This window comes from Cibotium barometz, chromosome 53, assembly GCF_041138505.1.
Source record: "Cibotium barometz isolate CiBa-2024 chromosome 53, ASM4113850v1, whole genome shotgun sequence".
NCBI lineage: Eukaryota > Viridiplantae > Streptophyta > Polypodiopsida > Cyatheales > Cibotiaceae > Cibotium > Cibotium barometz.
This window is the reverse complement of record NC_141098.1, coordinates 28599763-28622178: the sequence shown is the minus strand read 5'-3', so window position 1 is coordinate 28622178 and position 22416 is coordinate 28599763. Positions and strand designations below refer to the sequence as shown.

The following is a 22416-nucleotide window of genomic DNA, read 5'->3' as shown; positions in this document are numbered from 1 at the left end:
TCCACACACTTGTCATAAGAATTGAGCCTATACAGCCCACGAAACAAGGTGCCAGATACAATAATCGTATCACCAGAAGTCAAATCATGAATAGTACATCTGTCATCCACAAATTTTACTACAAGTCCAAGTCTAGCAAGTGCAGAGACAGACAATAGATTCTTCTTTATCCCTGCCACCACATACAAAGCATCTGAAAGTGTGGAAGCGCTGCCATTTGCAGCAGTAAGCATAATTTTACCAACGCCCTTCACTGGGTAAGAAGCATTGACACATGTGACAGTATTCCTATTAGGGACAGCCTCATTACGATGCGAGGTAATGTGCTTTGTAGCACCACTGTCAACATACCATACATCAGAGTCAACAGAAACTGCCAAACATACATCATGTACAGATGGATCATACTGACAATACACGCTAAACGCCCATTCTGTATCCTGCACAACATTTACAGAATCTGCATTTGTAGAAGCATCCGCTATTGTGGCTGCATTTGACTCTTTCTTCTTTGCCTCTTTTGCCTTTAGCTTAGGACAATTCTTAATGACATGATCAGTTGCTTTTTAATAGTTACACCTGATCTTTTTCTTGCCTTTATCAAGAGCCTTCTCAGACCTATTGTTACTACCTGTGGAAGGAGAAGAAGTTGCAGACCTGCTAATAGGAGAAGAAACAGTGGAAGGGGCTACCTTACCACTTCTTCTCTACTGGACAGCAACAAATGCTTGATCAACTGCACGCTGCCTAACCCTATTTTACCTTTGCAAGAGCTTGTTAACTAAAGTATCATACTTGACAACATCAGATCTGTCCTCAGTAACAAGTCTCCACGTGGAAGCAAAAGTCTGATATGACTCAGGTAAAGCATCAAGAACAGTCTGCACAAGAGAATGATCAGGAATAATCTCACCTGCAGAAATCAACTGTTCCTTGAGATCTTTAATCTCAGCAAGAAAAACATTCATGTCATCATCTTCTTGCATAATCTTCGATTCTAGCTCTTTACACAGGTAAGAGATTTTTGCCTCGTTACGACCTGCATACAAACCAGCTAGAATATCCCAAGCCTGTTTTGCTGTTTTAGCAGAACGAATATGTGGAGTGATTTTTACGTTTGACAGAAAGTGCAATCACAGCATGAGCCTGCGCATCTTTACCATCCCAACGAGCTTGTTCAACAATGGGTAAAACAGCAACAACAGTAGAGCTGCTAGAACCTGCAACATCCTCAACAGATCCTACATCCACAAAACCTGAACCTGGATATACATCCATACCTTGCACAATGTTCCACACTCCTTTTGCAACCAAAACATGTTGCATCATGTATGCCCAAAGTGAGTAGTTGCTGTCTCCATCCAATTTGTCACAGCAGACAACATGCGAAATACATCATTGCTGTTATCAGCCATGGCCACTGACTGAAACTGATGCAAAAGCTACCTGTAATGAAGCAAAGAGTGAACAGAAAACAACTCGTGCTATGTAGCACGGTCCACAATAGAATACGTATGCCTGTTTTGCAAAAAACTGCACTGTCGAAATTTCTGTACAGAATGACGAAAACACTTGTGCAGAACTTGTAATGCAAAAACAAAGCCCGAAACGACCTCAGATGTAATTTCTGAGAACGCAAAACCCTACGGGCTGATCTGGAGAGTAAAGGGACCTGCAAGCGCTCGTGAAAGCTCACCTCAATCGTAGAACCTGGGTCGGAGGGTGCTAGCGGTGTAACCCTGAGAGCCGATACCTGCTCTGATACCAATTGTTGGAATTAGGGTTGCAGGAAAGCACACAAAGTGTGGAGAAGAAAAAGCAAGAATGCACACAACACACAATGTATTAAATTGTGTCAATGTACAAAAGATAAGTTAGCCCTAGAATGATGGGCGTATATACAAGCCGGGGGAAAAAACCTCCTAAAGAGGGAAAAAGTACCCCGGCGGTCCTAAGTGTGTTCACACACATCACTGCCTATATATATGGCAACAATCTGGGATCTCTATATAAGACATGCATTCCACCATATTATGCTTTTGCAAAAGCATCAAACTCCTGAAATTCACATGCCCAAACCTAGCATGGCATAATTCAGCTGCCTTCATTGCATTTGCATCTGATGCAACTAAACATACGTGATGCGTTTATTTGTCATAGGTATCCAAGTTATACAAACCATTGAAAAGTGAGCCTGTGGATACAATCCGGAGCTCTTTCTTAGGGTCCTTGATGAGACACTTCTCACCCACAAACTCCACATGCATACCCTGCTTGGCAATAGAAGACACTGACACTAAGTTCTTCTTCATGCCTGGCACATATAGCACATCATTCATGCAAGTCTGTTTCAAATTGGCCAAAACCAAAGACACCTTGCCTATACCTTTAACAAGGTATGTTGAGTGATCTCCACAAGAGATGCTCCAATGACCTGAAACAAATTGCATAGAGCTGAAAACATCACTCCTAGATGGTATGTGACACGTAGCACCACTGTCTATGTACCAAATAGGAGAAGCACTGAGAGTACATCACTGGATACAGAAGCATCACTATTGACCTCTTCCATAACACCTTGAAGTGCTCTACATGCTACTCTAGGTTCTGATGAAAACTAAGAAAACCCTCATCAGCATTTTTTTGAATGAACACAAGATATCGTTCAACCCACAAACACCATAGAACAAAACTCATACCCTTTTCTGCTTTGAAAACTGTTTTATAAATGTCTTTTCTTGCAACTCTGTCCTGACAGTAGCTATTCTTCAACTTGATCTCAGAGATAACTTTAGATCCAACTAACATACTATAAGGAAGACATTGGGAGCTTATTTTTGTATGATGGGCCAGTAAGGACAGCAGCAACTTTGGCAGCAAACTCTGGTCCTTGTCCCCAACATGGCATCCGTTGTCACCTCCTAACTGGATATCTAACATGGTTTGTAGTTAAGATCACCCAGCATTCAAAGCATCCAGTAACTGTCTTTTGTCCCTAAATATTTGATGACTTATATAAACATAATCGTGGTTACATGTCGGTTACATATATGGCTCCCTGTGACTACAAAACCTGTCACCAACCAACAAACCAACAAGAAGATTATTACCCGGCTTGGGCTGCTACTAACGCTTTTTGAAAGAAAAATAACAAATGCGGGTACTATGCAAGGCTGCTGGGGGCAGCTGGGCTGAGTCCTGGGATGCTCTGCTGGAATGGGAAGAATGAGCTAATACCAAGCTTGAGGGGCATTTCATAGGTGGACTGGCCCCTCCTTGCTGCTGGTCATGAATTAAGCCACCATTCCCAGAGGAGCCCCTCCAAAACCTGGGCTTTCATCTGTCACCTCTAGCCGCTTCAAACTTCCCACTGCAGCTGATTTTGGCAAGTATAACTCAGTATGACCCTGCATCTTGATCCAGTTCTGCTTATTATCCTCATATGCTCCTGCTTTTGCTTCGTTCCCTCTCCTCCTATGGCGAGCGTATGTTGCCTCAAGTGGTACATCTCCTCCATGCTCCTATAGCAAGTGTATGTTGGTTCAAGTGGTGCAACCCAAGTAAAATGACCCAACTCACTGTTGAATCCGTATTAATTTTCCTCTTTTACAGAGCTCATATAAGCACCTTTCAATCCAGAACCCAAGTCCATTGTCTGCCCTGCGAGAGGCAGTGATACATGAAACACTCGCAGCAAAGTGCAGCAGGCCCTAGATAGGCCTGTTTGTGCAGCACAGTTTCAGATCCCACATAAACTTCAGTTTGCAGCCAATTCTAGTTGATCAAGCTATGTTGATCATAGCTATCTCCTCTGCAACTGGTAAATTAGCCACCTGGAGGGGGGTTGGGGGGGGCAGGGAATTGAGATTGAGTAAGAGCCTCTTCTGTATACTTATCCCAACCATAAGTTGATGTGTGAAATGTGTATGGCTGAATAACATTGTTTGAATCAACTATTCCATGATAACATACTTAGTTGGCCACCCACCTAACACAAGAGGCAGCTGCAGCTTAGTTAGTCCTTCTTCCACAGAAGCTATCTCGCACAAGAAGAGACCCCAGCTACTAAAGCACCGGATTGTGCATATGCATGGATCACCATCCACATCTTGTGGGGTTTAGAACCCAGGACCTCCTGGTCCTAAACAAACACCTTTCCCACTTGAGCTATCATCCTTTCTGTCTTGCCAATTTGAAAAGCCTAGAAGCATCATCCAATCTATCAGCCTTCTCATAAATCTTTCCCATATTTTCATACAAGTCACACTCTGAGATGACTCCATGCTGCTGCAGCTCCTCAAATAATGCCTCTGCAGCTTGCACTTTTTCTAGATTACCATACACTAACATCATCTGTAGATGAACACTGTCATCGAAGACACACCCCTGTGCCTGCAAGTCCCTATAAAACTTCTCAGCTTCCTGAGGTAGCCTCAGCTGGCCATATGCAGACAACAGCACCACACAGGTCTCCGAGTCAGGCATATATCCTTTCCCTCTCATCCTTTCATACACTTCCACTGCATGTTTGGCTCTCTGGTTGCTAAAGTAAACCTCAATCATGCTCTTAAAGACTGATATATCCAGTACTTCTCCATCTTTGAAAGCATTATTGAATAGCCGTGAAGCCTCTTCTACTTTCCCTGCCTTAGCCAAAATATTAACAGCCGCACTTCGAGACACAAATTGAGATTGCTTCAACTCCTCAAGAAGCCTCTGGGCATGTCCAACCAAACCTGACAACTCATAAATAATAATCATTGTTTGGTAGAGAATCTCATCCATTTTAAAGCCAGAGGACCGCAGGTTCTGGAAGAGAACAACAGCCTTCTCAAACTTACCCGCCTTCCCGTATGTTGTGAGGAGGGTTGAGTAAGTGATTGCATTCGGTTCAATCCCGTTTTCTTTCATTTTAACAATAAGTTTTGCAGCAGCCTCAAACTCGAGCGCTTGCCCATAAATAGCAATCATTGTGTTGTATGTGATTACGTTTGGCTCCAAGTCACTCTGCTGCTGAATTAAGCGAAAGAGATGAACTGCTTGGCCCTTCAGCCCAGCCAGTCCATAGATATTCATAAGAGTATTGTACGTCACCACACTCCGTGCAACCCTCATCACATCCATGCTCCAAAATAGATGCTCTGCCTCCTTCACCATCTCTAACTTCCCATATACATTGATCATCATATTACAAGTTGTAAGGTCAACCGCACACCCTTCAGCCTTCATGCTCAAGAAAACATATTCTGCTTCCCTGAATTTTTCAGCTTCTGCATAAACATTTATGAGAGTGCTAAAGCTTACAGTATCAGGAGCCACCCTGTTTGCAGTCATCTCTGAGAAAAGGCCTCGAGCTTCTCTGAACAATTTGGCTTTGCCAAAAAAGTTGATCATGGAATTATAGACAATACGGTCAGGACAAATGCCAGCCGCCTTCAGTCTATAGAAAAGAGCCATTGCTTTGGAGAAATTCCCACGCTTGCCGGCAAGGTCTATGAGAGTACTGAACGTAATGAGATCAGGTGTGATGCCAGCATTCTCCATTTGTTCAAGCCAAAAGAGGGCATCTTCCAATTTACCAGCTTTGCCAAATTGACTGATTAGGGTTGCAAAGGTGTACTTATCTGGGGAGACATTAAAGTTGATCATTTCTTTGTAGAGACCCTCTGCAAGGACCCATTTGTGTTCTCTCAAGACATTTCTAAGCATGATGTTATAACCATAGATGCAGGGTCTGTAGCCCCCTTTCTCAATCATCCAGTCATGGAGGGCCAGTGCACGTTGCCAGTCTCTTTCTCCACTAAGTACAGTATTCATAAGCCTGAATGAGAGCTTACCTTTCCAAGCTAGCATCGCCTCATCAAGCTCCTCTGCACTTGAAGTCTCTTCCAAGGCCGCCTTGATCTCTTCAACATTGATAAAATGGTCTTGTAGAGTAACCTGCTTTGCCCTACCTTCTTTGACAGATATACCCAATCCTGCTCTGCGCCAAACCTCCTGCTTGTTTGCAGTTCGATAGGCTGTGGTTGGTAAAGACCCAATACTATTGACTGTGTTTGGCGAAGACCCAATACTGTTTTCCTTCGCAATTTGTGACTCTGAGAGCTCATCTCCTACTTGGTGCTCCGATGATCTCACATGTGCAACAGCTGCAGCTGGTACGACGAGAATCCCCCGCACTGCTACAGGTGAACAAAAGCAGCCGAAAGGGAAGTGTGGTTGAGGGCGATTGCAAGACGCAACGGGGTTTAAGACGGCCATTCCTGGAACAGGATAAGGGGCTAACATAACATTTTCCGGTCATAAGTTGGTGTATCCATTGCAAGGTCGTCATTTCATTTGAGCATGCTAATGTTCCCTCTGTCTCCATGGATTTGTTCCATAGAAAAATGCTACGGATGTTTTCAAAATCCTATGTGCATCACTCATTCCCCTCGCCCTTGTTTAGACCCATCATCTTGTTTAGAGGTCCCTTGATGTCGTGACATTCCTTAATGTATATGAGGCCACCCAATTAGGATTTCAGTTAGGAAAAGAAGAACGGCAAGGGTTACTGCCCAAAGGCAAAGGGACATAGGGCTCTACAACCCGCTAACTGTGAGAGAAATGTGTGCTTGTATGCAAATGGATTTGAGACATAGTAATACACTCTAAAGAAAGAATACATTCTAGTTGTGAAGAGAGAAACAATGCACTCAATGAAATGCAATCTGCCAGGCGCTACAACAGGAAGGTGTTTGTTCAGTAATGAAACGTATCACACTTTTGCCATTTTCAAATAAATTTGAGGAAATTTTTTGGAAATTTTACATTTTAAAAAAAGGGTAGGGTTGTAGCGCTAGATGTTTAAGAGGGTGGAGGCGCGGGATCGACGGGTGAGGAACTCGGTGCGGGACTTGGAGGGTGGATGATCGTCGATCTTTGAAAATTGAAAACTCGGCTGAGTTTGTACACTCGGCCACGATTGTAAACTTAACCAAGTTTGAAAACTCAGCCAACCTGGAATGGTGGCGCCACTTGGCAAACATGGGTGACACGTGTGGTGTGGGACTAAAAGGGCGGGGATGTGCGCGAAAATTGGCCATCGAACTTCAAAACTTGTAAACTAGAGTTAGCTGAGTTACGAGTGAGACCAGCTGAGTGAGGGAGGAGTCACCTGAAGGTTCAGCGGGGTCAAAGAGAGGTCAGGAGTGTGAGCAGGAGACAGAAACCAAGAGATCTGAGGGTCTGGGTAGCAGATCTGACCCTAGTAGACTGAAACTGACTATCAACTGAATCAGGTAGACAGAGAACTAATGTCAGACTGAGGGTTTTCTAGATCAATTGGGATCAGATTGGAGTCTGTGCTTGGGGTTTTCTGGGATTATAGTGCTATAGATTGCTCTTACCAATGCCCTCTAGGTTGTCATCATCAAAGTCAATTGCATCTTGGCAACATGCAATGAATGTTCTATGATGGGCTATGTATAGCACATTAGACATCATCCCCGCCCCCTCAGCCCCGCGCCACCGTGTCACCCATGTTTGCTAGGTGGCGCCGCCATTCTAGGCTGGCCAAGTTTTCAAACTCGGTCGAGTTTACAATTTTCAAAGATCGACGGCCGAGTTTACAATTTTCGAAGATCGATGACCATCCACCCCCCAAGCCCCACACCCAGTTCCTCACCCGTCGATCCCGTGCCTCCACCCTTTTAAACATCCCATCGGATTTAATCTTGAGGACAGCCCTCCCCCATTTTTTTTAAATGCCTTCTCTCTCTGCCTTCTCTCTCTAATGCAATCCACCCAGCGCTATTGCCTTTCCCCATTTTTTGAAATGTAAAAGAAAAAAATTAATGCCTTCTCTCTCTCTGCGTCTTCTCTCTACCTTCTCTATCTCTATATATCTTATTGGGCTAACACCCCACCTCCACGTGGGGTGTTTTTTTTAGCATTCCTTGGACCCTCATCACCTTCACCTACAAATGGTAGATGGCAGAAACTTTTATTTCGAATATTTCAAATTTCAAACTCATCGTCTCCTTATCGGGCAACATCAACAGCAACAACAGGCCCTCCGTCTCCTTTTGTTGTTGCTAATGGTGTTGCAGATGAAACGCGAGTCGAAATATTGATTACGGGTAGAGAGAGGAGAAGAGAGCCTTCACCCCTGCAACAGAGTGAAGACGAGACAACACATTTGGCCAATAACAACATTGTGTGTGTGCAAAGAGAGGTGATGGCTCTCTCTCTCTCTCTCTCTCTCTCTCTCTCTCTCTCTCTCTCTCTCTCTCTCTCTCACACACACACACACACACACACACACACACAAACTAGTTAGAGTGAACTAGCTTTGCAAGCTTCAATTAGAGGCCCTGCATCTTTTTCCCACGTCAATTTTAACTGTTGTTTGAGGTGGTTAACGGTTTAGGGTTAGGAACCATTTTACCATCGAGTGAAATAAGGAGGTGTCTCCTTTTTGGAGTGTTTTCGAGCAGCATCAATAGCATGCCCTCTGTCTTTGGCAAAATCATCTCAGCCCTTGCAATGTCCAGGTCCCAAGTCAAGTGTGCGGGTGAGCATTTTTTTCACTCAAGATACCACTTCATTTTTTTCCCAGGTCAAGTGTGGTATAGGGTGATGGAAAGCATGGCCAAGAAGTGTTCAGAGACATCACTTGTTGCCTTGTTGGCATCCCCATCGGCGCGACAGGCTTCGAGTTTGTGACCATTGAGGGGCCCCAACAACCCAATGCCATTAACTATGGCTTCTACACCAAGATGCCAATGAAGCGCTTGGCAGAGGACATCTTCACTCGGAAGATGCCTAGGGGTTGGGTAAGCATTCATATTACAAATCTTGTTGTGGTGGTTTCTGTGTCCCTAACTTGGTTTGCCTTGCTTTGTAGCTTGGTCATTGATGACTGCTTCACAAATGATGATGTGGTGAGACTACGTGTAAATATTCGGGGTTGGTTACTGAAAATGCTGGAGCAGTGAGCCTGGTTGTTGTGCCTTTGAAACCATAGATGTGAACGCGCAATCTAGTTTTGGCTCTATAATCGTCCTTTGACTTGAAATATAAATCAAAATTTTGCACCTTGTTCCACCTTATCTAATTTTCTTTTTAACTAATGTACATTTAAACTCATGATACTTTTAATTAAAAATGTAAGATAATGTGATGTTTTCAACTCACATAAATGTGATGTTTTTAATTCACGTAACTGTTTATATACTCAATTCACATAAAGGTGATGTTTTTAATTCACGTAGCTGTTTATATACTTACCTTTGTGAGATGGGCATGTGTAAATAGTTTTTATATAATATGCCTCTCATTTTGTGATAACATGTCAACAATTGTTACACTATCACTCCATGTCTCATGGATACATATATGACCCATAACAAAGCAAGTAATCCTTTGTACATTACATATGCATAAGCACAAATAATCTTGGGAGATTAGCCATAAAAGTTGTTGTATTCAAACAAAATATGTGCTCAACCTTCGTAGTAAATTATATTGAGAAACCATAAGTAATATTTTGATAATAACATATACAAAATAGATGAAATTACAATAACACCATCCTGAGCTTTGATGCATAAACATCAAACATCATTTGACCATTGGCTAGAGTTAACCACAAAGCATCGCTCATCATACTCATTGTTGGGACCACATGAATAGGATGACACGTTTGCACATAGGCATATGAGTCATCGTATATTGTCACATGCCGACCCATCAACGCCCCTAGTGCATCCTGTGGAGCAAGTCTCTGTGTCAAAGGTAACAATGCATGGCAAGTTTGGCATGAGTCGATATACATTGGGTCCACCAACAAAGTCTTTGTACAACAATGATGACAATATACTCACGGCGGCCATTTCAAAGCGCATCTGATTCCATCCCCATTGATGCTTCCTCCTCAACACACCTATCTGGCAGGTAGGTTGAATGGGTGCCACACTTGTCTTGTCAATCACCTCTCCTTTAATCATGGGCTTGCCATGACCAAGCCGTGTGGCTGTCACATGGGATTGCACTTTGCCAAATGCTGCCTTTCATTGGTAACATAATCTCCTTTGGGGCCCTTGTATTGCAAAGTCCATCATTAGAGATCTTCAATGCTTGTATTTGTGATTCATCATATGAAGGAATCCCTTGTGCAATCTTGTCCAGGATAGCTTTTAATTATTCAATGTCATAACGTAGTAACTCGGAAGTGGAAGGCCTATCCAAATCACCTGGGGGGTCCATGTCACATGTTGGTGCACACTCCACCCCCATTGCATGTGTTGTGTCAATGATGGGGAGAATGGCATGAAGGTGTGGGAAACAATTTTTCAAGATGAGTCGTACTCCATAGAGATTCTTGTAGCCACTTGACCAATCTTGGCAATCATAATATGCCGATTGGATGCTCACACGGTACCAAATGTGTGAACTTGAGGTACTCAAGACCTTAATGAGCATTGCTGACTCATCAATGATCTAAAGAGTGGATGAGTCACCTTCATACCTCTGAAGTATACCCTCTCCACTTGCTAGCCTAGCTGTCTGTGACTTATCGTCTCTCGTTACCATAAATGTTGTATCATCCAGAATCAACTGCAATCAAACCTGAACAAATCAAATGCAAGGGAAAGAAACTTGGGTACTCAAATAAGCCCAGACACAAAGAAACTTGGGTACTCAAATAAGCCCAGACACATAGATAAGCCCAGGCACCAAAGTTCATGTTCTTAAGTCACTCACAAGAGCATGTAGAAGGTCCAGGACTGACCTATTTATCTGTGCATCCAAGAGTGTATACGCTTCTCAACCAGTTTTTTGTGTCCACATTGCCATGTGGAAAAAGATGACCAAATTTTAGCCACATTCATGTCTTGCTACATGTTAAGCTCACCCTAACGTGTCGTGGGAAGTTACCGATCCATCGAGCTTGAGAAATGCTTAAGAGCCACTCGTCATCGCCATCCTCCCGCACTTGTTGTCACACCGAGGCAGTTGCTAATCCAACGGGTGGTGCAACCTCTCTCGAGTGAAGATCGTGTGGGATCTCCGATGGAAGACGATCGCGATGGTAGCCTAATCACTCAAGCAAGAGGGAGAGAAGAAGCAAGAGAGAAGCATGAGAGAACAAATGATTAGCACTAATCACTCCCAAATCCTAACCCTAAGCACACCACACATACTGGATTAGAGTTGCAAGAGAGAGGGAGAGAGAGAACACTCCACTTCCATTGCACAAATGGAAGAATGAGTTATAAACAAGAGAAATGTGCGGGGGAGTTAGTAAGATAGAAAGAAGTTAGTGAAGTATTGGCGTTCAAAAATCCAACTAGTCTGATGGGCTCTTATGAATTCGCTTTCTTGTATGTGCCCAGTAGTACTCTTTATTTTGTTTTTGGTAGTTTTTCTTTTTTGTCGCCTTTGTGGCTGGACATCCTCTTTAGAGGAGTTAGAGTACTTGAATGAGTAGACTATTACAGAATACTTAATGATGAGTATCCATGTGGTAGGTGATGGGATTAAGGAGGGGTTAGTAAAAGAATGGTCTTAGTAAGTAAGTGGCAAGAGGGGGATTTTGGAGGGACAAGGAGGTAACTCGTATATGGAAACAGCTTGCGCTATGAGATGTTGTAGTTTGATGGTGATGTACATGAAGCTCTACCATCTTAATGAAGACACCCTGATGGGTATCCTAGCTCCCGTGGGTGTTGAGTTATCGCGCTTCAGTGTTCTCTCTTTTCCTTTTTGTGGTTTGTTTTCTTCTATCATTTTAGCTCATGGAACTAGGATCTTGTGTTGATCGGAGGGGTAGTTGATGGCAAGGATCCGTAGGTGTTGAGCATAAGAAGAAGTTATGGGTGGGATTAAGCATGAAGTAGAGTTATTCGGGTGAAGCGGGGGTGATTAAGATGATCCAAGTGATGGGTTGTACCATTGACCAGGCTTGCACCCTCCATGGTCCCCCCCATCTAGATATGTACCTGGGTGGTTCTTGATGCTAAGGCTTTGTGCGGTGTGTGCACATTGATAGAGCCATGTGATAATTGCAGGTGTTGTGCATGGGCAAGGGCAAAATGTGTGCTCATGGTCCTAATCACCTAGATATTCCTAATCACCTAGAGACTTTTCTTTGTTTTGTTTTGTTTTGTTTTTTTGGGTCCTCATGTGGGTGAGGACTTACATGTACTTATTGGTTAGCACCTCTAAAGAGGGTTTTGTACTGAGTAGCCCATTTGGCTAGATTTGGAAGCTTACCCTTGAGTTTATCTTTGAGTGGTTGGATAAGCTCTAACATTTGTAGCATTGCCCCTTGGTTCGGTGTGACAAAGGTGAGAGGCATGGTGGAGTGTTGTGGATGAGGCTCCTTTGGTTGAAAGGGCTAGGCGAATTGAGCTTTGGAGTGCCCAGGGGTTGAGTGTGGGCAAGTTCGTAGGATTTAGTTGATAAAGAGGGGACTTGTTTGCCCGTTGGTCGCCAAACCAACTGCGTCAATTGGACATGAACTGACTTGGTTGGTGTGGTTTGGACCAATTGTTGAGGGTATGTCGGGGGATCCAAAATGATAGAGTTGCCATCATTGAATCCTTGGGAATCTAAGAGACGTTTGGGCACCCATTGTTGCTGAGAGTGATAAAGGCCCACGGTTGATGAGGCTTCTTGGTTTTTGGTTGATGAGGCTCACCCTAACGTGTTGTGGCAAGTTACCGATCCATCGAGCTCAAGCAATGCTCAAGGTAGCTCCACCATATTGTCACCACCATCCTCCCGCACTCATTGTCACACCAAGACGGTTGTTAATCCAATGGGTGGTGCAACCTCTCTCGCGAAGATCGTGTGGGATCTCCGCGGGAAGATGATCGCTATGGTAGCCTAATCACTCAAGCAAGAGGGAAGCATGAGAGAACAAGTGATTAGTACTAGCCCTAGCCCTAATCCTAAGCACACCACACGTGCTAGATTAGAGTTGCAAGAGAGAGGGAGAGATAGAACACTCCACTTCTATTGCACAAATGGGAGAATGAGTTACAAACAAGAGAAATTGGCTTTTATAGTTCCAAGTCTTTTCCCACTAGGTCGTTTGGGAGTAAGTGCCCCGAGGCACCCAAAACATAGTTACAAGGCTTTTCTTTATGGTTTGGCCAACTAACCAAGATCCTCTTCTCTGTCCTTCGAAGCTCAATACTTGGGAGTATCTTTAGGGTGTTTCCCTTAATTAAATGACTTGATTGTAAGTGTGGAGATATAGTTGTCGTAGGAATGTGTTAACCAATATGTGGTTAACATACTCCTCTTCCAAAACTCGATCGCGCCCTCATGATTCGTAATAAGAGGTTGTCGAGGGACGCTGGTCGAGAAGTGTTACACTTAGTTGGTTCTCCTATCTCTTTGGAAATGAGAGGGGGTAGGGGAGTTAGTAAGATGGAAAGAAGTTAATGGAGTACTAGTGATTAAGTATCTAGCTAGTCGTATGGGCTCTTATGAGTTTGCGGTCTTGTATGGGCCCAGTAGTACTCTTTTATTTTTGGTATTTTTTCTTTTTGGTTGCCTTTGCGGCTATACATCCTCTTTAGAGGAGTTAGGGTACTTGAATGAGTAGACTAGCACGGAATACTTAATGACCAGTATCCAAGTGGTGGGATTAAGATGGGGTTAGTAAAATAATGGTGTTAGTAAGCAAGTGAAAAGGGGGAAATTCTGGGGGGACAAGGAGGTAACTCGCATGGAAACTGCTTGCGCTCTGAGATGCTATATGTTGATGGTGATGTACACCGTGGTGGGCATTTTCATCAAGACACCGTGATGGGTATCTTGGCTCTCGTGGGTGGTGAGTTATTAGGGTGCGGTGTTCTCTCATTTTCTTTTTGTGCTTTGTCTTCTTCTGTCATTGTACCTCATGGAACTAGGATCTTGTGTTGATAGGAGTGGTAGTTGATGGCGAGGATCCGTAGAAGTGGAGCATAAGAAGAAGTTATGGGTAGGATGGAGTAGGCATGAAGCACAATTATTGGGTGAAGCGGGGGTGATCAAGAAGATCGAGGTGATGGGTTCTACCATTGACCAGGCTTGTACCCACCATGGTCCCCCCATCCAGAGATGTACCTGGATGGCTGTCAATGATGAGGCTTTGTGCGGTGTGTACGCATAGGACAGAGCCTAGTGAGAATTGGAGATGTTGTGCATGGGCGAGGGAAAAGGTGTGCCTGTGGTTCTAATCACTTAGAGACCTTTTTTTTTTCCTCATGTGGGTCAGGACTTACATGTACTTATTGGTCAACACCCCTAAAGAGGGTTTTGTACTTATTAGCCCATTTGGCTAGGTTTGTGAGCTTACCCTTGAGTTTATCTTTGAGTGGTTAGATAAGCTCTGACATTTGTAGCACGGACCCTTGGTTTGGTGATGAAGTAGAGGTGGGGTGGAGTGTCATGGGACAAGACTCTTGAAAGGGCTGGGCAAATTGAGCTTTTGAGTGCCAATGGGTTGGGTGTGGGCTAGTCCGCAGGATTTAGTTGGTGAAGAGAGGACTTGCTTACCCGTTGGTCGATTGGGCAAGTACGGGGTTGGTTGGTGTGGTTTGGGCCAACTGTTGAGGGGTATGTTGTGGGATCCAAATGATGGAGTTGCCATCATTGAAGCCTTGGTCTTCTAAGAGATGTTTGGGCACCCATCATTGCTGAGTAATGAAGGCCCGTGGTGGTTGACGAGGCTTCTTGGTTTTTGTCGCAAGACGACGAGGTTTTTGAGCTATGATTAGAATGACTCTAAGAACATGCTCTTGATTGTGGCTTTGGGAGCCATAGGTGTGTGTTATCTTCATGGAAGCCTTGAGCTTTGAGCACATGGGTAGGCACCCAGCGTTGTTGGCTTCGTTGTGCTTGGGATTGCCTAACCTCCTGCGGCTGTGGAGCCTTTTGTCTCGCAGCTTCTTAGGGAGTTGTTGTGGTGGATGAGCATAGGTGGGGTTCTTGGGTAGCCAAAGGCATAGTAGCCTTGTGCTTATAGCAGGTGGTTGGGGACCAGCCAATGTTGAAGCTTTGGCTTGTGGTTGGTTTTTGTTGGCTTAGTTTGCTTCTTGTGTGCTTGGGTTTCGGGAGATGGTCGTTTTGGGATCCAGAGTTCTGTGTAGCCATCGTAGAATCCTTGAGCTGCAAGAAGATTCTTGGGCACCCCCACCATTGGTTTTCATGTAAGAATCCTTGAGCTGCAAGAATATTCTTGGGCACCCACCATTGGTTGTCATGATAAAGGAAAGAGGTGGGGGTGCTTGAAGTGTGGGTGGTCAAGGATGTAGAGGTGAGGGGGATTGTTGACGCTTGAGTGTCATTGCTGGAGGGTATTGACACTTCCCTTTCGACCGACCTTGGTGAGGCATGGGGTGTGGGAACAGGGGAGATTGCCAGTGGGACGACGTAAGGGGGAAGGGCAGTCAAGGGCGAGGGTGTGTGTATAATGTCCTCTTAGGGACACAAGAGGATGATGGCTTGTTTGCCGTTAACTGTCATGGTGGTCGTTTCTTTGCGCCAATTGATTTGGCAATGAGTGGCATCAATCCACTCTTTTCTAATGATAATTCGGCCTTGGAGTGCTCCTACATCTATGACATGAAATCTACACTCCAAGTGGTTATTTTCTATAGAAATTTTAGGAATGAAATACCCAACACTCATTAAACACATTTCATGTAAAATTTGAATGCAAGTGTTTTCTTATGTAAGTGTGGGTTTTCCAAGAGTTTTCCATGCCTCCAAGAATATGAGATGGTGTGGACCATAGGATAGATGTGGGCTTGCCACCGTTGTAGACCTTTCTCAATCGGGATGATTCCAATCCATATTCTTGATGGGCTTAGTTTTGGTGTAAGTTCGAGGTCGGTGGAAGACTTGCCAGCTATTGTTGGGGGTGAGAGAGTACCCTTTGTGTGGAAGCAGTTGGTGCGGGTAGAGAATCGATGCACTTCCCATGTTGTCCACTAGGTAATTGAATTTTGGCCTGGGCAATGTGAAGAGATGGTTTACCTAGGGAAACCCATGTTTCCCATGGCAAAAGATTATGGCTAGCTGTGGGAGATAGCAATGCACGTTTTCTTTGAATATTTCTGCCAAAGGGGAAATCTAGCTAGACCCAAAGGGTGGTCATTTCATGCTGGGGAGCTACGCTTACACTTAGGGTGTTAAGCGAGGCAAGGCCCTTGTAGGGTTCATGAAGGTACTAGCTGGTTGGAAGCACAAATTGCGTGTGCTGAGTTTGCGATATGGGAGGGTATCAAGTGTAGCAAGGACTTTCATCCAGTCGTGGTCTCGATGTCATCATCATTGATAGAAGTGACTGTGTATGGCACCCACGTGTCATCAAGGGTTTGATGTGATGCATCACAAACAAAGAGATCGTTGGTCTTGGTGGTGGTCACATAATCTTCGGGGGCGAAGGGACCTCTAACCATGGGATGTGGTGTGCTAGGTATGCAAATTCACTTCTTGAGCATTTGATTCCCTTTGCAAAGGTAGACATGATTTGTGTCCCAATCATGGATCAATCGTGTTTGTCGCATGAAGGGTCTTCCCAGGATGCTGTCATAGACACCATTACGATAGTCCATGACTACAAAGGTGAGTTTGAAGGTCAAGTCACTGACTCTAATCTTGAGGTCATGCGCTAGGCCAAGGGGTCGTGCAGATGTCCCGTCTACATGCTTTATTAGCAATGTGGTGGGGTCATGGCCTGAGTTTTCCCAGCACATTCTTGTGAGGATGCTTACGCTAGCACCCCCATCTAGTATGCCTTTGACCACATGTCTGTTGTAGGAAATGGGTAGGGCTGTGTTGGTTGCATCACCTTCAAAGTAGTGGCCCAACGCATTTACTCGAATTGTTGGTGCGCCTTTGGGTCGTGGGTTGGGCTGATGGAGGAGTAGTTCAGGATGATGGGGCTCAGATTCGTCCGAGGAATCTGAGTTAGCTCTCTCCTCCACAGAGGAATGTAGTTTTTGTTTCATCCAATCCCTAAGGTTATTCCACCATAAATGTGGATTTCCTTTTAACAAGGTTCCAATGTGCATTTGGATTTGGGAGGAAAGGAAGGCTGAGAGGCCAGCAAGGTCGCACATTGATGAGGAGCTTCCTCATGTGCAGGGCCTTGTTCATAAGGTAGACCAGCAATGGTATATGGAAGTTCAATGTGGTCCTTATTTGACAGGGGTGGAGGTCTAGATTTGGGTGTCGTAGAGCAGCAGGGTAAAATACCTCACCAAATTTTGTGTGGGCACCTCGTGAGTCTTTGTCGGACTCTGTGTCATTGTGTGCATTTTGTTTGATGTGAACATGGGATTTGGGCTTGGCTGCCTGGGCAATAGGCACTAGAGGATTAGGAGGCACAGGTGGGGCAAGATCTTCATTTGTCAGCATCATGTTGGTGAACGGATCTTCCTCAACTATGAGCATAAGCTGGGGCTACTGTCTTACCTATTGGTGGAAGTTCAGGTTCTTGTCCTAGACATTAAGTATGGGGGACTATGCGCACTTGGGTAATGGGTCGAAGGTCACAAAAACGGGTGGTGGTTCAAGTTGATCCTGGTCATGTGCTCGACCAGTGCTTGGGCCTCCTGAAGACGTTACTTCTTGAGGATGGGATTGAGATATGCGACCAGTTGTTTTTGTTGTTTAGTGAGTTTTTGGGGTGTTGCATGGGGGCGTGGCATTTTGGCATGATCACTCTCGGAGGAGGATGATGTGGTCTTTGTTGAGCCAGTACGAATGCTAATTTGATCTTCACCTTGGCCAATGTGGTTAGAGCGTTGTTTCTTTTTGGAGGGGGCACATTCAGTAGCTAAGGTGTTGGACTACTTGGGTTTATTGGCCTTCTTGAGTTTGGCATGTAACCATATGACTACATTCAATGGGACAGTGGAGATCTTCCCATGTTGAATGCTCAACACGTTGAGGGATGGCATGCCTTTGATTATGGAGAGAGGAACTGATTGCAAGGGGTAATGATTGAAGTAATGGTTGATTCCACAGCCATGAAATTGTGGTGTGACTTGGCAGGCAGCATTGCTTTTGAGGGCATTTAGCCACTCTATGGGGTCCCTGGTAGAAGAAACAATGAAGAGGTGGTTTTCACAGGTGCACCTATAGTGTGCACAATTGGCTTATGGTCCATGTGAGGCACCGACAAAGGGAGATGATGTGTTATGGGAGCCTCAGGTGTGACAAAGCGCATGGGCTCCATGGGTTTATCAATGGACTTGGTTTGAATCTTGCCATGATCAATGGGGTTTTCCTTGAGAGGCAATGGTTGGAATGGAACGATAGGCACTGGAGAAGGTTGTGATGGCACTATGTGAGTGGTGAGCTAGGGGTGGTGCCACCAGTAATGCATGGTGCCCGGGAGGAGAGGAAGGTAATGTTATAAATGAGCTTGGGGTTGTCATTGGCTCAATGACCAATTGCGTGGAATGGCTTTTGTGCATGTTGTCATCGAGAAAGATCGCCCATTTGCAGGCTTGATCAAAGGTGGAGGGGTCCTTGACCAACATGTGGTCGTGAAGCCTTGGATTGTGCAAGCCCAAGAGGAAACGGTCCATTAAGTGCTTGTCACTCAAATTTTCCTTTTCTTCGCAATGCAAATCGAGGTGCTTAATGTGTGCGATGTAGTCGCACACATTTGATAGGATTTCTTGTGTACAAGAGAGCTCAAAGGATGTGCCTACCCCAAACCCCCAACAAAAAATAAATAGTAGATTATGGTTTGAAACCTTAGAAAAAATATGGATGTTGCGTGTCTAGGTGGATTTGCGCATGTGCGCGAGATGAAAATAGAAACATTGTGGGTGATTGAGGAGACGTGCGACGCAATTGTTCCATAAGGAATTAAGGTGGCGACAGGGCTAGAAGAGGGAGAATTGCGATTGATTGTGTGTGGTTAATAGTGCGCGAGGTGAGAGACCACCAGAGTCATTGCAGTCAAGTGATGCTGCAAGTTTTGTTTGATTTTGCTGATGGTTGTGCGGCTAGAGTACCTGTAGTTGCTAAAGCTTTGCAAAGAAGAGGCCAGTGCAGGAGGGTGAGAGAAGTTGATTGGTTTAGAGTAGAGGGAGTGCAGAAGTCTAGAGAATTAGCTAGGTGTTGAGTCCCCTAGGTTCTCTGAGTCCCCTAGGTTCTCTGAGAAGCATCTCTGTTAGATACTTGACCTAGATCATTTCTTCTTGAATGTAGCTATTTGAAAGTAAATCTATGAAGTTGTCGGGTGATTGCCTATGGGGAATCCTTGAGTATTTTGGTTCTTCTTTCTTCTATTTGTGCCCATGTCTCAGGACTGTTGAGACATAGTTGTGTTTCTTGTCTATTTGATGAAGACAAAGGTTTTTGTATTGTATCTATTATGAGTGGATTCAAAGTCTTTTGTTTTGATATTCTAGATGTGGCTAGTGTGTTTGATTGAGTTCATGGTGATAGAAAGTCAGTATTTGTTAGTTTGAACTAGTGATCTACTACTGAGTTAGTTCTAACTCAGAATCAAAAGGGAAGGTACAGGGTCAATTCTGTGAACTTAGCATCAGAATAGTCGGCTGATGGTGTAGGGCCCTTGATTTGGCTTGTTTGAGTTTGAAGGGAAGTGATCCTGAGTCACAACTAACTTCGGAGGCAATTTACAACCAGTTCTGTGGGCAGCTGGAGGGGATTTTGGTCAGTTGGATATCAGCTATGGTTAGGACAGGCTTGAAGTTTGAACATTAGAGGTGTTTTTATAGGTCATTGACCTGGGAGGACAGCTAAAGTAGGTAGCTGGGCCAGACAGGGAGGTTGGGAGGGTGTTGAAGTGTTCAATTGTGTTAGCTGAGGATCAGGGGACATTAGCTGGGTGTACTGGTGCCTTGTTTTGGTGTTGTCTACCAGTGTTGTGGTGTTGGTGATAGTTTCCTCCTCATGCTGGTGTGCTTTGGACAAGGCTATAGAGGTAGGTTCTCCCGGACACATCATTATTTTGGTGCCCCCACTAAGGAGGGCTTTGAAGCACCCTTCAGCTCGTTTGGAGGTTTGAGAGATTTCAATAGGACAGATGGTAGGCATGATGATGTACCCAGTGTTCCATGGGCTTGCAGGAGAGGATCCAGAGGAATTTTTGGAGGGAATGGAGTTGGCAGCATTCAATTTTTGGGAAGGATAGAGATGAGGATAAGTTGAAGGGAGATGCCAAAAGGTGGTTTCAGACTTGGAGAGCTCGGTCTAATAAAGGTCAGGCATATGAAGACATCAAAGGGGCCTTGATGTAGCAGTATAAATAGGGTGAATCCCCAGATGCTTTGTGGCAAGAAATTCAAAAGCTAAGGCATAATCTGTTAGATGTGTTTACCAGATTTGTGGACCACTTTGAGGACCTGTGGGTAAGATGGGATGCTTCCTTGTTGGGAATAGAGCATCCGCTTGCTTTACTTAAGAAAGGCATGTTTATCCAGTCTCTACATGTTGATCTGAAGGAGAAAGTGGAGCTGAAGAGACCTGAAAGCTTTGAAGAGGCCTTGAGGATAGCTAGAGAGGAATTGAAAACGATAAAAGATGGTTGAGAAGCAAAGGGTAGTTTCAAGTGAGGATAGATCAGTTATGTCTCCTTAGTGTATTTACCCTAGGAGAATGGATGGTTATAGCTTTCCTGTGCTATTCAGAAGAGAAAAAGATGGTTGAGAAGCAAAGGGTAGTTTCAAGTGAGTATAGATCAGTTATGTCTCCTTAGTGTATTTACCCTAGGAGAATGGATGGTTATAGCTTTCTTGTGCTATTCAGAAGAGAAAAAATGCAAGAGCTAGGAGAGAGGCAGCCTAGGAAAGCACTAGGTGAAGTCGGTACATTTGATTTGTTTAATACGTGTCCTGTTAGGAGAAGTGTACAGGTTGTAGATCCCTATATAAGCACTGTAACATTTGATTTGTTTAATATGTGTCCTACTAGGAGCAATGTACATGTTCTAGATCCCTGTATAAGCGTTGTAACAGAAGATGCAAAGGCTGTGGAACTGTGTGTTTGTGAGGTTGAAGTGAATGCAATTTGTATGACCGGGGACCCCGAGTTGGAGATGGTAGATGCCTGTAAAGTGGAGAAGGAATGCCCAGATGGTGAATCTATTATAGAGGGGCAGGAGGTCCCTAGTATGCTGGTGAATCTATTATAGAGGGGCAGGAGGTCCCTAGTATGCTGGAAATTCTACAACAGTCTGAGATGAGGACTACTTCGTTTGGGGATGCCGATGTGGAGCCTACATGTTTGTTTGATGCTGTGGACGAGTGTCAGGTGGAGAGCCTACATGTTTGTTTGATGCTGTGGACGAGTGTCAGGTGGAGAGCCTACATGTTTGTTTGATGCTGTGGACGAGTGTCAGGTGGAGAGCCTATTAGAGTTGCCTTTTTTTGATGACACGAATTTGAAAGCAGGTAGACAGTTAATATCTGATTTGTTTGTGGCAATTGGGAGAGTTTATTATCAGCTAGTGGTTAGCTACGGGCAGCTCCTTGATTTAGAAAGGTTCTGATGCAAGGTTTTGAGGCTAGTTGACATTGGAGGACTCATTTTGGACTGGGGTGAACCATCAGAATTTGAAAGTAGGTAGACAATTAATATCTAATTTGTCTGTGGCAATTGGGAGAGTTTATTATTAGCTAGTGGTTAGCTACAGGCAGCTCCTTGATTTAGGTGTCCAATGGCTCGTTCATCCCTCGAATGAATCTGGCCATCAGCTGCTCTTCATCCAAAGGTGGAGAATATTTGAGGAGAAGGGAAAATGCCTGATGGTATTCTTCAATCGTCCGGCTATTTTGCTTCAGTTCCAAGAACTCATTCATTTTGGTTTCCAAGAAGCCCGGAGGACAGAACCTCTTCCTGAAGTAAGCTTTAAGATCTGACCAGGTCTGGGTATTTCGGTCGAGACGGTTTGTCTCGCAATGGTTCCTCCATGCGACCCTGGCCGTTTCCACAATTTTCAATCTGGCGAGAGCCATCTTGCTCTTCTCGTTATAACCGGTTACATCAAAATACTCTTCCATTGCCTCGATCCATTTTTCCACTACTTCTCCTAACTGTTCCCCTTCACCCTTGAAGGGACTAGGTTGGGATCGGTGCAGGGCTTTACGAACGTCCGGATCTAACTTGATATCCATATTTGAATTACTAGAGTATGGCGCAGTCATAGCACCAACTCATATAGTCGACACTATTTTTCTAAAGAGATGATATACATGATGTACATAACACATTTATCTCTATAAAACCACCGTCACCTCACGAGATGAAGAGGGAGAAGAACAAAGGAAGAATACACCTACCCCTTGTTTTAGGCCAATCTTTTCCTTAGCTCAAGAAAGCCTAGAAGCCAAGAAGGGGGAGGATAACAAACAGAGAGATACTAAATCTTCTTCTTCTTCTTTCCCA

At 44.4% G+C, this 22416-nt stretch overlaps 2 protein-coding genes across 5 annotated transcripts in view; both read right to left on the bottom strand.

Annotated features, from left to right (window-relative positions):
• The window catches only part of LOC147608492 (uncharacterized), a 48235-nt gene extending 45295 nt beyond the window's left edge, over nt 1-2940 (bottom strand). For 2 of the 4 annotated variants that reach the window (XM_086789009.1, XM_086789012.1), the window contains exon 1: nt 2387-2700. In XM_086789009.1, coding sequence (XP_086645135.1) covers nt 2387-2464 — 78 coding nt within the window. In that variant the 5' untranslated portion in view covers nt 2465-2700. Of the gene's footprint in view, nt 1-1288 lie in introns of those variants that run through there. The other 2 variants (XM_086789011.1, XM_086789010.1) reach the window with 2 other exon arrangements.
• A 47-nt stretch (nt 2941-2987) lies between these two features.
• LOC147608491 (uncharacterized) lies at nt 2988-6288 on the bottom strand. The gene is made up of 2 exons (XM_086789008.1): nt 3238-6288; nt 2988-3073 (listed from the first exon to the last, which is right to left on the bottom strand). The coding sequence occupies exon 1, from the start codon at nt 6286-6288 to the stop codon at nt 4171-4173; it is 2118 nt and encodes a 705-aa protein (XP_086645134.1). The 3' UTR covers nt 2988-3073; nt 3238-4170.
• Nucleotides 6289-22416: the final 16128 nt, after the last annotated feature.

Coding starts and splice junctions, on each gene's coding strand:
- LOC147608491 (XM_086789008.1), bottom strand. CDS start 6,288: ATGTTAGCCCCTTATCCTGTTCCAGGAATGGCCGTCTTAAACCCCGTT.